Below are 18,413 nucleotides of genomic sequence, written 5' to 3'. Positions count from 1 at the left end.
ATTATGTGGACAACCTTTTTTAAAGATTTAAAGATGATGGTGTTTCTTATCATCGGAGAGATCTTGCAGCTACAGTACAGTTCTATCCCTTGTGTATCCTGGCATGTATAAAGTCAACAGCAAGGGAGTAATGAGAAATCCCAGAGTACAATTGACTCTTTGTCATGCATTATTGTGTGGCTTTTCTTTGCTGCTTTGTCTGGCACCCCACAGTGGGGGATTTGCGATGGCCTCTACGTCCCTGAACATACCCTGTAGCGACTGTCACGGGAATTGAAAAGGAAATTAGTGCCATCCAGCTCATAAAGACACAGTGTAGTCTTTATAAGCTGATTGTTATGGAATTGTGTTACTTTGCTTGCACTGTAGGTAGGTTTTTCTCACAAACTGGCACAATAAGGAACAACGAGACTCGTGAAATGCTTGGTTTCATAATAAAGTTTATTCTATATTACAAATAGTATTTTGTTCTTGACTGCAAAATAGGAATGCATTATATTTACATACACAGGTATACAATTAATTATAACAAAGTTAGAGAAGCTCGCCTTATATCCCCCAGGTTTCGTTTTCATCTCTCAATAAGATACTCTTTATCTTTCAAATATGATCTAGTAAAAGTCTTTTCTAGCATGTTTGTGTAACATCTGCTATAACACTGAGCTAGGAGGACATTTTTAGTTCCTAGAAAACGTTTGAAGGTGGAAACTTTATCTGTGCTCTTGGCAACGCTAGGTGGCTACTACCAGACGACCTTTGTTGCCCGGGAAGTGACAGGGTGAGGGGGGGAGAAATGAAAGACAGGATGAGACACCGGGGGAGCAGACTTGCAATCACAGCCAAGGGCTCTCACCTTATTTAGTAACACACAGCTGGGAACAGAAACCTGGATGTCCCTAAAATTAATCCTAAATTGAAATAATAGAAGTTCTGTATGCTGCATGAGATGTGATCAAAAAGTTCTGTGAATTTGGAAATGAAGATGAACAACCATATATGATTAACACTAGCTGATAACCCTGAAGGTGAAATCCCAAAAGTCCAATTTGCACATTCAGAGTGTGTATATAGTAGAGCCCAAACTTGCATGGAACAAATGTTCCAGTAGGTTCTGTATCCTAAATATAAACTCAGGGTTCAGACTTTCCTTGTCTGAAGTGTGGTGTGTGCCACGCAGTGCACTCGAAACGCAGGGGTTCTGTGGCCACACAAAGTCTGTTCGCTCAACATTTGCCAGACTTGCCTTACTGTGACTTCCTCCAGATCTGCTAATTGAAACTCAACTTGAAAGGTTGGTTTTGAGATGCAGTGGAGGACATCCAGTGTACACTGCAGAGATAAACATGCACAAAGACATAATTCCCAAAACCTTTTGATCACCTCTCAAAAAGCTGCAGAAAGTTGTTAACAGACAATGACCCCTCTAAAAAAAGGAGTCACTTGCTAAACTCAGTCTAAAACACAAGTCTAATAAAGCTAATGCGCCTCTCCTGCTATGGATGATAAATTAGAGGTATAGGCCTACTTAATTTGTTCTTGGTGTTCATTTTCACATCTTGCGCTGGCAAATTGAGGCAATCCTTCGTTGCTTTTTAGGACGTGAACCTGCATCTAATCACACCCGTCTGTTTTCATAACTGCACATATTCTGTTCTTTAAAAAAAAAATGGGCAGGCTTCATCACTGTAAAGGAGGGATTTTTTGTTCTGGGAAGTTGAGCATTTATCACGATGAAATACTCTAACGCAGTTTTCAATAGGGAAAAAATAAAACCAATAAAAAGAAATGTTCTGCCTGACCAGATTTAAACTGCAGAGGCGGCACAGCTGTCACACACAAAGAGTGCTGGTCTATAATGGAGGACACAGTAAATGGGACAAGAAAATCCAAAATGGGGTACATGCTGTCTTTAAATGACATCCAGAAAATGAGCAGTTGTGTTGGAAATGACTTCAAAAGCCCCTAGCAGTTGTAGATGTCTCTAAATATCTTTTTGCAAGGCAATTCAATTTCATACCATCCAAACAGGTCAACATGCAAAGGTATACAGTAACTCCTTTATTTAGCATCTATCACGTCACAAAAATCATAGGGACGAGACTGTGTCATAGGGGGACTGGTCTGGATAAAGGTTCCACCTTAAACGAAAGTTATAGTTTTTATAACATGAACAATCCACTTTTTCCATCTTGATTCTTCCAAGCAAAAGAAAGATAAAAGAACACATCCACATCATCATTGCAAGGCTTAATTTTCTTATTTTTCACTTTTTTTTTTTTTAAATAAGTTTCTTAAATTGTTTACGTTTTACATGCGCTTAAAAAGCCAATAAAGGACCCAAGGTGGACCTAGGGCGGTCTTCACACATTCACATCACCACATGGGGCACGTTGTCAAGGCAAAAGAAAGGGCAGAGGTCAAAATGTACGGAGGGCGCCTCCATCTTTCCATCGCTCTCTCCCATAGTGGGGATTCACATCCAACAAGTCTTATCTATGTCCATCATTTTCTGTTTATCTTGCCGTGATGCTCACGTCTTGCTCTGCTTTATCAGATCTTTTTTTTTTTTTTAATTTCTTTTCTTTTTTCCTCTTTTTTTTTTTTTGAGGTTTGGAGAAGGCCGCCCCCTGCCGCCACTGAGGACAACTACACTAATACAGACAAGAGCGCCTCAAACAGTTACACACTCAGGAGTTGGGGTTTTTGCCGTATGCAACTAGCTACCATCTCCAATGCTTGTGCAAAACAGAAAAACTGGTAAGTCAGGAGCTGGACGAAAAAGGGGGTGAACGGTGTGCCGAGAGCCAGAGAGACCCGGGATGATGAAAAGAGAAAGGAGGATCGGATCACCTCGCCCACAGAGCCTCTCACCTCGACACACTGAGGTCAGAAAAATCACACATGTTGCTTAAAGTTCAAGTCACAATATTTTTTTTTTTTGTCTTAGAAGTGGTTGTCTTATACATAGTCCTTTGTTTGTCAGTTCCTCAGTGGCACTTTATAAATACATTTTTGACCATTTTTGAAAATTTCAAGCTCCTTTGGTTTTTGGCTGACCAACTAAGTCCGTGTCATTTGATTTCTTCACACAAAAGTCTTAAACTTGGGACATTCCGGGAAAGAAGTGCTACTCTCACAACAGAGCCTCTTTAGGTAGCACACGCTGTATTGAATCATTCTTGTTTTTCTTGATCAAGCAGTTTCTTACCCAGTGCATTTCAGTCAGCTCTTCCCTTTACGTCCTCCATTGTTGGCGTAGAAATCTGGGCAGTCAGGATGTTGGGTAGCTGCTGAGTGTGTGTGCGTTTTGTGTGCATGTGTGTGCTTTGATAGACCGTCGCAGCGGCGACACAAGGTTGGAAGTGGCAAGAGCCAGGCAAAGACTGCTACTGGTGTTTGGAGCAGCAGTCAAAACACTGTCTTCCAGAGTTGGTTGTGTGCTTTTTCTTTTTTTACAAAGGATCCAACTTGGGCGGGGGCTCCAGGGTTTCATCTAATAGCTTAATTTTGCAGTAGCTATATAAGCCAAATGGAAGCAGAAATCATGAGCACTTTCTTAAATGTATGCTGGGCCAGGTAAAAATGTGTGCATGTCGCAAAGGGCTATAGGCTGGGGATGCTCTGGTTTGTAAAGTTCATCATGGTTCAGTAAAGGAAAAGTTCAGAGAAGCGATAATCCTTCCCTTCCCCCATCAGTCTTTTTCTTAAATACAACTCCAGCTACATTAAAGAACACAAGAACATTCTAGGCTTGCCTGGATTTGCCCCAGATTTCACGGATATGTATGCTTTGCTTGAAGGTACAGTGTAAACTTGGCAAACCATCCTTGCATGAATTTTCTTCAGAGGTGTTCATTTGGCTTGCAGTCATCAGTGTTGATGCTTCCTCTTGATTCTGTATATTTAATATAGAACTACAATAAACTGAACTCTAGAGATGGTTTTATTTTAACTATCCTATTCTGAAAAGTTCTCAACAAAATGGACACCCAACATTGTGGTTTTTAAAGAATTACCTATCGGTGTAAATTCTTGAAGGCAACATAAAAATGTTTTTCCCCTCTTTCCTTCCAACAGGGGGGGATCGACACATTGCCAATATGGCCAGCTTTCAAGCAATCACCCCTTGAAGCTTCTCTGTGGTGAAGCTGAGGGATCCCCCACATTGCACTGTGGGGAAACGCCAACCTCAGCTCCGGGCCACCCCTCGCATAACTTCAGGTAAACTAGTCTATGCAGCAGAGTGAATGGGAAGAAAAAAACAACAACAACAAAAAACAAAAACAGGAAGCAGAAAAAAAGTTAGAGGAAGAATTCATCTCTGAAAGGCTGAGGGAGGAAGTCACATGATGAAAAAAGATGGGGACAGGTCTTCGCTCAGGCACAGCTCGGTTTCTGACGGGGTCTCTTCCCAGTGCACCCTGGGAAGTGCGGTTCTCAGCTCTCCAGACTCATGAAGGCCACCACCTGCTCCAGCTTAAAGGCCAGCCTCTGTTTCCTGGCTGCATCGTCCTGCTCCAGTGCACACACAATCTGCCGGCGTGACCGTGAAAAAGACACACAACGCTATTACTAAAAGCACTCAACATAACAGGACTTTAAAAATCCAGCAAATTACTATTTGTGTTACTATAGAAATTGATTGTAGCTATTGATATACTGGCTTGGATTTGGGGAGTGCTTGAGCTTGACTGTCCCACTGTACCCAGCTGGCCTACACTCACTGTTCTTGGCTTCAGGTAGTCCCTTTTACTTCCCACATTTTAATACACTATCTTTTCTTTCATTGACTTTTCATGACTTTTGGGGGTTAAATGCCTGGGCGTGGTACGATTTGCCTCTTATAAGTACCCCCTTAGTTAGCGACAGCACTGATGTGTTGCCCAAAGGTGTAATAGGTCCCAGCATTACGTACCTCCTCAGTGTATTTCCCCACATAGGAGTAGATCTCGCTGAGAGAGCTCATGGTGTTGAACTCATTCATGTGCATCCGCGACTGCTCTGCCAGGTAGGCATTCATGTCTTGGTCACTGATCGCTGGCATCTTGTTAATGTCTGAGTAGTATCTGTGAAGAGAGGGCAGGAGGAACAATACAAAGCATTAAGGTGTGTTTACAGCAGCAAAAAAAAAAAAAGATGCTAAAAGGAAAAGTGCTAAATGATTTTGAAAGCAGAATATGCCCAGTTATGTATTTTTACACAGATGTTTACTTCGGAGTTCATCGTTTATGAATGCCTGACTAATGCGTGGAGCATAGAGACGAAAAGCACGTTTCATAGTAAAGTGACCTAAATGGAACCTGTAGATGCAGAGAGGCCTCATGTTTTAAAATGGAACACTGCAGCAGCATACAGTATACTCACACACGCCGCACTGAGCTAAAGGCAATCAGTCACTGTCAGCAGCAGCTGTGTTGCCCATATCAACTGTGTTGATTAAAGCTGCTTATTTACATATTAAATTCCTGGAGCTACAGCCACTTGGGGACAGGCCCGTTGTATGGATGGATAATTCTGGGAGTGCGTGTGATGATATTTGCCAGGAAACAAGTTGTCAGAGCTAACAGAGCAAAGGAGAAGGCAGGTGGGTGTTACTCACAGAGGTCATAGCTGTATTGACACTGCACAGTACTGAAAGCTAGAGCTCTGACCTGGGCCCTGTTAGTGTCATGAACATGAGAATGGACTCAACAAGCTCATAACATTCACTAAAGCAAGCATAAGCAATAAAGGGGGGGGGAGAGGTGGTATGTATGGAAAGCAAAATTAAAGTCTTCATTGTATAAATCACAAGATAGCTGTAGGCCCAGCCACTACAGTTAGGTTACTTTTTACTAAGTAAGCTAGCTGTTCAGTAGTTTCTTTGTTGAAATGTGAAATAACCTGTCACAATATGAAATTGTGAAAGCCTCAAACTGAACTGATGTGTGACAATTATGCGGATTAAAGACTGCTGCAGTGTTTGCATTTTTGCTGTTGCAAAATATCTTTTGCAGCGATCACTTTCATTACTAGTGTTGTCGTGTTAGGTGGAAAATGTGAGTATATTTCTAATGAGATCAACCCCATTTTGGAATTCTTCTTCACCACCAACTTTTTAAATTTAATTCATTGAAATCTTTAAATACCGGTAATTAGTTGGTCAATTATTTGCAGAAGTGAAATAAAAATACTGCTTTACCAATTTAACATCCAGTTTGTTGCAAGTGCCGATGTCTCTACAGTAACGTTTACTACTGAAGTTTAAAAGCCGTTAAAGGAAAAACCACCACACGTATTCCATACTTTTAAAGGTATAGATTTATATGCAAGCAGTCTTGTATACAAATAATGTAATGACAGGTGTGATGGATTTGTCATTGTCTGGAGACCTTCAACTCCCACATCAAATTCAGAGCAGGTGGCAGGAGCTCACGGGTCTGCTTCACTTCACAACACCTTTTTAATAACATCAACATATTGTAGCAAGTAAAAAGCTTTGGGATATCGTGGCTCTGCCCAGCTGCATAGCATGGAAGTGCTGAATGCAGTTGTTGTCTTATGTAATTTATTAGTGGCTGAAGTGGTGTTTCAAGCAAAGTCTCAGCAGGGTAGTACTGAGCGAGACACACTGATTTCAAGGGATGGAGATATCCACTGGCCTGCTAACCAGCTAAAGGAGGAGGGAGACAGAGAACAGTAGGATATCTCGTCTGAACCTCTACAGTGATCAGTTTCTTTCTGACCTGTAAATCCCTTGCTGTGGCACTTTGGACAGTAAAGTGAAACGGCATAAGATCCACTTTTGACCATTAGTGTGGCTCTTTAAAAAAGATTAAGACAGTTTCACTTTGCAGTAATCACTGATTTGAAAGAATCATTTGTAAAAGTACAAAATACACTGACGCCATTCTGTGATACCAGGCATTCCCTGTTTATATGCAGTTATTAAAAAACAAAACATGCAACCAGCATTTTCCCCTCACAGTAGCAGCTGCTCTATTCTGTCCACGCATATCTTTTTTTATGCATCGCTTATAGGAGACCAGAGAGAGCCACACAATCCCGAGCCTGAATCCCCTCATTTGGTTCCACCCATTCAAGCACTGCACATATATTCTCATCCTGAGGCTTGCTTTGCAACAACGCTACAGCCACATAAATACTCGGAACCACTTCACAGTACCCCATCTTTTATTCAGGACCTCTTTGCCTCCCCTGCTGACAAATAAATTTAATAAAACTTCCATTTTAACAAATTACCGGCTTCTGCTGCCTGCAACTCTCAAAAATGCTTCCCTTGATTTTTTTTTTCTCTCCCCCCTACTCACACACACTGGCTCCTATGTCCTGTAGATCTTATGCCCTGGGCACTCCCATCTATTCCCACTGCATTGTAATTTGGATTGGGTTTCACAGCTCATAGATCACATTGCTACAGTCGCATTGTGTGTGCTGGAATGAAACACGCTTAATGCAGGTTTTCTGATGGTTCTTTCTCTCTTCATCTATCCAGTAATTGGTGTGTATGCACATGCGCTTTTCTTGACAGCTTACCTCTCCACCCAGCTCTTGTAGCTGGGGATGTCCTTGGCATAAAGCAGCTTGTTGGAGGGTGAGTCTTTCCCAAGGCGGTGCTCTGAGGTGGAGCAGGAGTCCATGAAAGTCTGGGCCACCACAGACAGACAGGCGTCTGTGATGCTGCTCTTATGGATGTCAAACACAAACTGGGGGTTTTTAATCACATTCACCCAGAAACGCAGAGGTAGGCTGTCAGAGAGGGAAAAGAGAACAAAAAGTAGTTTAGTATCAAACTCAAACTCATGCAGCTTTTGCACTTTAACTTTTCATTCCCTGATAAATAATTGTTTGTTGCTGTTTTCTTTAAATTCCTTTTAATTTTCCCAATCTTGATATTTCCAATTCTGGACACAACAATATGAAATTCTTTAATATAATTCCTTTCACCTGTAAAAAAAATAAATAAAGGTAGTCTCTTAATAAAATCTAAAACTGAGTCATGCTAACTAATGTAGTCTGTTAGGCTTCCTGTGGGGGGAAAAAAAAAAAAAAAAAAAGAGTTTTGCAGTGATTGTTCAGTTCTGTCTCGGTGACAGAATGCTTGAATAGCCATTCAAATGGGCGAACAAAGAGTGTGAAGTAAAACAACAGCCTATGTCCGGTTGAGCTGCTCTGAGATTAAGTCCCTAAATGCCGTTTTCAAATTTGCTACAGCCAGCTAGTCAATAGGCATGAACATATTATTCGCCAGAAGGGACGAGGATTCATTCACTTTGCAAAGCTAGTACACAGGCCCTGCTGTTGCTGATGTGCTCTATTTGATGTGTGTGCTCAATTCAATAAAGCCTTTATCTTTAAAACCAGGTGGTGGCTGGCTCTCATTTTTTTCCTCGCAGTGTCCAGGGGTCCTCGCTGGGGGCCGCCCAGTGACACAGTTCATATTGCCTTGTTTGTGCAAGTGGGTCCTATTTTGTGCCTGTCAGGAATAATAAAAATACACAAGTCTGTTTATTTGCAGGGCTTGTTTCTGCCAAAATGAATAGATATAGGGCCAGCTTTATCTGTGTATTGCTGTGAAAGGGGCTCAGGTGGTATTAAGAAAAAGCTGAGTGTTACTTGGATCTCTGTATCTTTACTTTTCTCTGGGCTCTGCGCTTTTAGCTGATGTGACAAAAATCAACAGACACTGCTGCAGTCTACGCTACACAGAAGTTTCTGCGTGTAGGAGAAAAAGAGTATAAAATGTAAAAAAAAACCAAAAACAAAACCTGAAACACATTCATTTAAAGTACCGCCAATGTTCCTCAACAATCCACTGAGCATTTATTCTAGTACAACCACCCACAAAGATATTCAGCTGTAATGTAACAAAAGAGGATTTAAACTCAGAATGAGGAAAGACTCAGCATTATGACTTCAAAATTAATCTAAGCAAAAAATCTAGTGGGATTAGGTGCAGGGATCAAAGGAATATTAACACGGCTGCTGTGCTGTCTTGATTGTTGACAAGCTGGCGTTTCAATGGGGCAATGGATTCTAAGATGATGAGATTTTGCACAATTTTGTGTGTGCAAAATTACCACCATAATAAGTATGCCTTATCCATTGAAAATAGGCAAATCTGAGTTTACTCCTGCTGAGTAGCTTTAGGAATCTGAATGATGGTCATGATCGGTCCTTTTGGTTAGGGATTAGGTTAAATATCAGCTGCCAAGATCAAGGGCATCTCATATCCTAAAGATTTTATGCTGGCAGAGTAAGAAAAGGGCCCACTGATTCATCACTTGAAAGTGCAGTCATTTCAAACTGATAAAAGGGTGTGATATAGTTTAAAAAACAAAACTGTATAATTAAGCAAGCAAAATAAGCAACAGTTTAGACAGCATCTTTACCAAAACTGGGCAGATGTAAATAGGAGAATTATTTCTGTTCTAAAGGCAAAATGTGACCAGAACAAATGTGATTCTAACTAGTTGCTTTTCTCTTATTTTTTGAATGCATCCACACTTTAACACTGGTACCTAACAACACCTGCAAACAGCTAAGTCCCCCTTGTGGTCCCTGAAAACCACCTCATGCAGCCCTTTGCATCTGCAATTTTAGGAATGGGCCTAATGAATTAGCTTACCATTGGCAGGAAAAGAATCACAGATGTTGTGATGTACAACATCTCACTGGTGCCATTATGGCATAGACATGCAGTGAGCTAAATTTGGAATTAACAGCTTTATAAAGGTGACCTGACTGAGTTTGGTTCCAGTCAGGGCCTAAGTAAGCAAAACTGTGCTATTTTATTCCTGTGATTGGCACCTTATACTTAGGTCTGCCACAGTGGTAGTAGTAAGCAATCTGAGTAGGATTCCGTTGCAGTATGATGGCAGAAAAGAGGGGTGTATGTGGCAGTTTTGCACAATAATTAAAATTCTGTCTGTTCCATCCCAAAATGCAGCGCATATAGACGGACACACGCGGACCAAATACAGAGGAGTGAGGATGAGAGCGGACACTAACACACTGCCACTAATCCAAAAGATACCATCTGGAGATGCTCTGGGAGCCAGTGACTCATGTACGCACATACTGACTGTACACACATACAAAACATGTTACAACTCTGTCACACAATACATACAAAACTAACAGTTTAACTAAATTTAACTTTGCACCATGAAAATACAGTTTATTTCAAAAAGAAGTAAAACTGCTGAAAAAGAAGTTTAAACTGTTAAACTGTCCACACCTAGTACATTTGCCTTAATCATCTGTTGTGATTCTGCAAGGTGTGCCACCAACCACGTCATAGGCATAGGCAAAGTTACTATGCATCTCTGTTGACAGTCAAGCACAAGAAAATGCTTGAAGAACTAATATCTACATATCTAAAGGCTATTTCAGCCGTTAAGATGTGCAGGACAAATGATAATTAGGTTTTATAGTGTTTACAACATGCCTTTTGCAGTTTGGTTTGATCTGAATATATCTTGGTGGTCATTTACACTCATATTTAGCACTGTGCACTTTGCACACTGCTCAATGCACATTTTAAAATGTAGTGTAGCAGCATCATAGAGGTATAGAAAGGCATAGTATTTTTTTTTCTTTTTGATAGTCTTGCTTTGATATAAAGGACTTGGACTATAAAAGTTCAGCGATACATTAAGGTCACTTTCAGGTCTTTAGGGTGTACGGAAACGTGGTCAGCATTAATCATGCCAAAGCAACTGTCTGCTTTTATTTTAGAAAAATTATGAAAATTTTCTCACTGAATGGGGGAAAATAGTGGTTCACAATCTGATTTCAGTATAGATTTCGCAAACTTATAAACATTCGTCTAATAAAAAAAACAAAACGGTTGACTGGTAAGCTATAGCAACAAATACACTGGCATGATATGACAATGGTATAAGGCTGAAGGATCTAACATAAGTTAGGTTATATCAGGGGACACAGAAGGAAGGGAACCCTCAAGGTGGGGGTAGTAGTAGAATATAGGGGCTCCTGCTGCAGTTGAAGTTAATGGCGTGTACAATAACTGTGGAACTGACAGGTTTAATGGGATGGGGGCTCAGCTTGGAAGGGACACTGACATTATTATTTTCTACCATGAGACAAAACGAAGGCTTCTGTTGAAGCCAAGATTGCAGTCTTTTAAGATGAGGTCATGAGGTTATGCATATGCACGCGCGGGGAGGTGCTTAAGGGCACAATCATACGCACGCTCCACACTGAGAAGGTATTTGTGGTGGCATCAGCACAAACTGTGCTCAGTCTCAGTGGCTTTTTCTCAGGCTGTGCTATGATAAATTGTGCTTTATTTATAGCCCTACAGTGAAAGTCTAATGGGGAGAAGCACGTCGACTTCTCAGAACACTTAACACACACTGTGACTGGCCCGGTAACACAGAGAAAAACCCTAAAATTAGGCTCATAAGATAAAGTAAATAATATTTTCCTTCAGCCTGTCCCTACCCATTCCTTTATGTCTATTCGTCCCTCGATACACATAAATTTTTCCTCCAATATCTGTGGTTCTCCTGGGCCTTGGGTTGAGTGATGCATGCTGGGATCTTGGCAGAGGCTATGAGGCTAATGAGATATTAGTGTGCATTTAACTCCCACTGTGTTCACTTCCTTTTCTTCACCTTTTCATTCCTCTGCTCACCCCATTCCAGGGCACTGTCAGTTATTTAACCCCAGCCAACCTTTTAAGGTGGACTCACAGGTCAATATGGTATAAATTAATCAGCAGATATTAATTTAGAGGTGTACTTCTGCACCCGGGAGTGAACATCTGTCACTTTAGAGAATTCCACAGTGACAGGAATTTTTTTTTTTGGCCCAGTTATCCATGATAATAGATGGAGAGTCTTGGCAGCCAATTGGATTAGCCCCTTGTGGTTGGCTTTAATGAAGATTACACACCCCTGTGGTTAATGGATATTAGGAAAGGAAGAGGCGTATTGTGAAACTTGGCTCTGACAGGGCAATACCCAGGCAATGCCAGAGTGCCTGTAGTACTTTTAAAAATCAAAATGCCCATCAATGATCCAAATAACTGTTTAAGGAGTCTTAAACATTCCCATTCTGTGCGCTTGACACCAATTACTTGGTGTGTATGCATATTTCCATATCAGCACCCACAGCATATTTAGATTCAGATACTCACCAGTTGCTCTTCCATGTGTGTCGGACATGCGGGTCATGGATGTTGTGTTTGTCGGCCTGCTCATCCAGGAAGTCAAACATATATTTGATGGCCAGTGGCAGAGCGCTGCCTCGATGGGCTGTGCTAAAGATGGTCTCAAACAGGTCATCCACAAACTTCTGTAGCGTACCCTACAGAGCAAGGAGAGGAGAGTTACAAAGATTCAGTCATTCTCTCATTTTTCAAAACTTCACTAACAGTAGCAGAAATGCCATTAATATGTATATTTGTTTCTGTGTCAGTTTGAGTTGTGCAGTGCACGACACTTTCTCTCCCAGCGCCGATGTTTATGTGTCTGACTCATATCTCACAGACCCTGCCCTTAAATCTGCTTGCAGCTTTGATGGGGGAAATTGTTATTTCACAGCTGACTTTTAATAATATCTAGGAACAGGAGGCGCATCTCCTAAGCCTCTTTGTGCTGCCGGATTAGCTCCCACACTGCACCATTGACCCTAATTTGATTTAAAGTTGGTGACTTTAAGAAGGAGGAGGAGAAGAGAGACAGAGAGTGAGAGAATCTAATCCTCTTGTAAAGAATGAGCTGATGGGATGCACGGGAAAAAGGCGAGAGCCAGAGATGGAAATGAAACCACACAAGTTTCCTATCAGAAGAAGAGGCCATTGAGTGTGGCAGATGAGGTGTGTACAGGCATTGGCAAATAAAAATCCAATTTGGGTGGAGCGGGTGACCAAATCACAGAGTCAGGAGAGATAGAAGGGGAGAATGGGAGGAGGGAATCCTGTTAGTTCGACAATCATGGCTATAATTCTAATGTGGCCCACATTCCCGGCAGCTTACCATTTTTCTATGCAGACGGTATCACATCTCTATATCAAGCCCACGTGCCTTCCTAGTTGCTAAGGGAAGGCCTATCGGGTACATGTGTGCAGAGACAGTGAAATCTGTGTATGTGCCTACTAGTGCTTAGGCTTTGACATTTTACGTCATCCTCGATCTCAAGGGGTGCACCACTATCAACACTGTCATCATCACAGGGTTCTCTTGGTCCCTGGTGGAGCTGAAACTGCCAACATAACCCCCCCACGACCATCTACCCTGTCATTAAGACTGCACTCTAAACACAATGTGTCATCTGGATGTTTTGATGCCATCTGCCTCCGCATTGAAATGCAAGGAAAGCGACGTTGGGGATAGCAATGAAACAGGGAGGCTGAGACAGGCGCGCACACACACACTCTCAAGTGTACAAGTGGAGGGAAAATGCAATCCTTCCCTGCACCAGTCCACACACGTGAACACGTCCTGTACCCACACTCAAGAGTGTCACTGATGGAGCTAATATGAGAGATGTGAGTGGCGTTGCCAAGGAGAGGTATTTATTGGTAAGGTGAAAGCCAAACGCAGTCAATTACACTGCCTGTCTGCCCAATCATTTCTCAGCAAGAGAGATGGCCAGCCAAGATAAACTGGTTATTCCTCAAAAACAATCCATCTGGAAAGACGATGCGCTGTCCGTAGTCAGAAGCCACCTTCCTGCACTCAGGAACGAGATAATGGCAGGAAAATGGAGCGACTCACAGAGGCTGAGAGGCGACGTGTGCATGTGTGAAGGTGTGTGGAGAACTATACAGTATGTGTCATGACGATAGCTGCTTTGTTTTTCCTGCCTCATCCCATTCTGGGATCTGTAGTTTGTTTATTAATTTCTTTCATATGCCCTGCACTTCACAGTCACTATTGCGCCTCTCTTTCCCTGTTAACTGATCACCAGACTTGTTGGTTTTCCGGTGTGTAGAATCTCACCACTAAATGTCAGCAGATTGCAGATTTTTAGTCACCCGTTTTCATACACCTCCCAGTTCTACTGCATAATCCTGCGGTGCTACGGTGGCCGCTGTAGGACTAACAACTCTGGTCACTGTTTAACTGTAGTGAGTGTATGCTGTCAGCAAGTGTTTCCCTCTCCTGATGTGTATATCTATTAACTCTGTGTAAGGAGTTGATGAGTCAGCCAGTGTTAGTCAAACTTTCTTCAAAGTGGCGCTAACATTGTTGAACTTGGGCACTTTGGTCTCATACGATGTGGGAATCTACTTAATTGGTTTATCAGAACAATGGTGTTATTTTTAGGACATAAGCATGGCCTTAAAGGTGGCATTACGTTAGCTTTTAATCAGCTGTTCATCTTCAACAAACCAGCGTCTGCTTGTATGTATTCTTAATGAATTCATTCATGAAGTTTGTGAAAATACGTTTTGGAAGATGCAAGTACACACTCGTGAACAAGACCCCGAGATACTTAAAGTCCTCCACTTGGGGCAGGAACTTGTCTCTCGCCCGGAGTGGGCACTCCACCCGTTTCCAGCTGAGGGCCATGGCCTCAGATTTGCAGGTGCTGATTCTCATTCCCACCGCTTCACACTCGGCTGCGAACCGTTCCAGAGCGAGCTGGAGGCCATCACCCGATGAAGCCAACTACATCATCCAGAGAAGGGAGCGGGAGATTGACAGACGGTGCAGTCGCTGCTGTAGCTGCAGTGATGCGGACGCTGTACCGGTGGTGAAAAGAGAGCTGAGTATAAAAGCAAAGCGCTCCATTTACAGGTCGATCTGCATCCCTACCCTCACCTATGGTCACGAGCTGTGGGTAGTGACTGAAAGAATGAGATCGCAGATACAGAAGCGGCGGAAATCAGCTTCCTCTGAAGGCTGGCTGGCCTCTCCCTTAGAGATAGGGTGAGAAGTTTAGGTATCCAGGAGGGGCTCAAGTAGAGCCGCTGCTCCTCCACATCGAAAGGAGCCAGTTGAGGTGGTTCAGGCATCTGACAAGGATGCCTCCTGGGCGCCTCCTGGTTGAGGTGTTACGGGCATGTCCCACCGGGAGGAGGCCCAGATCAGACCCAGGACACCCCAGAGAGATTATATCTCTCAGCTGGCCCAGGAACTCCTTGGTGTTCCCCCAGACAAGCTGGAGGAGGTGGCTGGGGAGAGGGAGGTCTGGGCTTCTCTGCTTAGGCTGCTGCCCCTGCGACACGGCCGCGGATAAGTAGAAGAAGATGGATGGATGGAAGGTAATTACCCACTAATCAATGTATAAGTATGAGCAAAATATTATTTTTTTTAGTATTTAGTATTAAATGACCTCAAAAAACAACTGACTGCAACTTTAAGTGTACTGACTATAAGTATGTGGTATCACTAGTTCAAGATTCTTTATTCGTCACATGCATAGTTATGCAGGTATAACACACATTGAAATGTAACCTGACACGCTCCTCAACTTGTGCAAAAAAGGGGGGGAGAGAGGAAGAACATTATGTGAATGTGCAGTAGTAGCATTGTATGCTAGTGAATGTACAGAATGTACATTAAGTGTAGTATTCCAAGTCAAGGTAGAGACAAACGAAATATGGTAAATAATCACATACTAACCTTTGTCTTTGTCAATTCAATTGTATTTATATAGGGCGAAATAGTTCCCCCAAGGTGCTTTATATTGCAAGATAAAGACAGTCCAATAACAATGACTGAATAAATCTATTAGACAGTCACGGTGATATATCTACTCAAAAAGGCAGACATCAGTGTTTCAAGTTGTATGGTATTATGTAAATGTGCGAGATTCTACTATAAGACCTTTGGATGGGCCTATGAGTTGCCATGCTAAACTTGGGAATAAGTCTTCCTCCAGATCATGGCAAGCTGTCCAGGTGCAGAGGAAGCGAAGAAACCCCAAAAACCCCACCAAAATTATGATGATTACTATGCTCAGTACTGGGATGATGTCAAGCTGATATGTAATTTTGTTTTCTGCAGTGTTTGTAGTGCCCTACATTGATCCTGCACAATTCAGCCATAGCTCCTAAACACCTTCCAGTGTAGCACGGTAGAGCATTAAGGTACTCTTTGGTAATCTTTTCAGCAGAGCGACCGTGGTATGTGTACGTTAAACTTCTGTTTAACAGCTACAATAAATCCTTTAAGCTTATAGCTGTTACTCTGGGTTTCTCGTCTATTACTCCACTGTGAATTCATCTTAGCTGGGTGCCCACTTGCAGGCTAAATCGCCTCAAATTATAGCCAATTTGTCTAACTGTGGACAGATAAGTATCTTAACTCCCTGAGATAACTTGTTTAATCTGCCCAGCTAAATGCAAATCAACAATTCCTGATAATAAAAAATGAGATTCTGTTTTGCAGATCTATAGTGGGATTGGTAGATGGGATGATAACGTGTACTGTTTTAATGTTAAGCATAAACTTTTTCCACCCTACATTGCAAATATCTTAATGATGTGTTCGGTATCAATATGAACAACAGAACGAGCAGCGTATCATTAGTTTAAATCATTTGTGTTTAGATTTTGAGCTTAGATCGAGATAAATAAATATAACTGGAAAGGGTTTCTTATTGCTGTAAATGCTTTTGTGGTTGTAGAGGCTGTTGTTCACCGGAAAGCAAACACGCTTTCATAAAGACAAAAACAGCAGCGGCAAAAAAAGAGGATTTGTTTGCCTATTATCTAGATGTACTATTTCAAAGACAAGTTGGAATTGGCACAACCAAATTAGTTCCATGTTCCTGCTCATTAGCCAACATGTTCCATAAAGGATGATCATCCTGCTTCTTCCCTCTGTGCCTGTTTAATGGATGTGCTACCGGTGTGTTTGAGACACTCCACTTTAGACTCCTGACACTTTTCATTTATATTGCATATATTGAACTCGGTTTATGTTCTCTGTGTTAACAGCTAAACAAAGACATTCACAAGATGAAAAGTGGAAGTGCTGGTGAATTTAAAAAAAAAAACACATCCTAAACATTTTCAGCTCACAGCCTCCCACTTTCTTTTACCCTCCCCATATGGCTGTGTGAGTCTGATAGAAAGGGTGTATTGGTGTTGGGGGGAAGAGGGACAAGGTGCTTTAAGAGTGGATTGTTCATTTGCATTCAGCTGTTGGATCAAAGTCACATTTTCCTCCAAACCAAATTAACTGTATTTTTTTTTTCCTTCTTAGGGGCCATTGTCGCAAGACGCATTCAAAGAGACCAATTTTATAGTCATTTCTATATTTGCCTGATAATTTTTTTTTTTTTTATAACAGAAAAACCTTCACTGGTTTCATCGGTCTTTTCTTCTTTACCCTTTTTGATATGCTGCTGCATCAATGCAACAGTAATGAAAAAAGAAAAACAAACAGAAATATCCATTTTCTCGTTCTCACCTGAGGGGATAGAGGAATACATTTGAATAATCTTTTCCACTGAGATGACTCATCCAAAGTAAACATGAATATTTAAATACAGCGAGGGATTTTATTCGTTATTATAACACGGGGTAAAAGATGGAGTGACCTTTTAGCCTTTCACCTGCTGAACTGCTTCGGTTAAAGATGCTACTGCTGAGTTGGATAACTTTATTTTGTCTGGTTTGATCATATAAATTGTGCGCGTAGTATTGGCTAAATTGAGCAAGTTGCTAGATAAAGGAGACCTATTATGCTTTTCTGATTTTTCTCTTCAAATTAAACATAGGGAAAGTTTATTTGAGTTAATGAGAGAGGATATCCCTAATGTGGTCATTACAGAAACGCAGCTCTGTCTGTGAGCACTGTACCCCACCCACCAGCTGTTCAGTCTTTGTTTGTGAGGGGCAGCTAATCAGAATAAAGATAACTTAAAAGGAAGTTAAAACATCTTTTTTTTAAAAACAGTGGATAAAAGGATGGGCTGCACCAAAGCCCAATATAATATAAATAATGATTATTTGGCCAGTGATTCATGCAAAGCTACTCTAGTAGAGACGAAGAACAAAAATATGGACCTAGAGGTTAGCACAGTAGGTCCTCACAGATTATTGTCTCTCCTAAACATAGATTGCTAACCTTGGTGGCCAGAAGTCTTGTCAGGTAGATCTCAGAGACCATCTTGCTCCCGCGGTCGCCCTCTTTCTGGTCTCCGTGCTCGTGGTTCTTAACCAAGTGCCAAACCTTCACCCCACTCTCCAGGTCGGGGGTGATCATAGGAGTACGGGTACGAAGGCTGTCGGGGCTTCCAGTGTACTTGATCATGTTTTCTGTGAGAAACAACATGCTTCAGTTTATGAAATGCTGCTAATTTATGCAAAACACAGAGTCAGATAAGTGTTAATTTTCTTTTATAAAAATCATTAAAAACGTTTTGTTTTGTTGTTCAGATAGTCACAGAAGACAGATTAAAGCTAAATCAAACTAGTGAAAAGG

General features: G+C 41.7%; 1 protein-coding gene across 4 annotated transcripts in view; it reads right to left on the bottom strand.

Annotated features, from left to right (window-relative positions):
* Positions 1–420: 420 nt before the first annotated feature.
* plxna4 (plexin A4) overlaps positions 421–18,413 on the bottom strand; it is a 253,832-nt gene continuing 235,839 nt past the window's right edge. For all 4 annotated transcript variants that reach the window (XM_085252416.1, XM_085252415.1, XM_085252417.1 and 1 more), the window contains exons 28-32: positions 18,057–18,247; positions 12,167–12,336; positions 7,537–7,749; positions 4,916–5,066; positions 421–4,533 (exon numbers count right to left, since the gene is read on the bottom strand). In XM_085252416.1, coding sequence (XP_085108542.1) covers positions 4,438–4,533; positions 4,916–5,066; positions 7,537–7,749; positions 12,167–12,336; positions 18,057–18,247 — 821 coding nt within the window. In that variant the 3' untranslated portion in view covers positions 421–4,437. The remainder of the gene's footprint in view (positions 4,534–4,915; positions 5,067–7,536; positions 7,750–12,166; positions 12,337–18,056; positions 18,248–18,413) is intronic.

Source organism: Mchenga conophoros, linkage group LG17 (assembly GCF_057382185.1).
Source record: "Mchenga conophoros isolate Kocher_MC1m ecotype Shallow Benthic linkage group LG17, M_conophoros_male_GT1.1, whole genome shotgun sequence".
Lineage (NCBI taxonomy): Eukaryota > Metazoa > Chordata > Actinopteri > Cichliformes > Cichlidae > Mchenga > Mchenga conophoros.
This window is presented reverse-complemented; position numbering and strand designations above follow the sequence as displayed.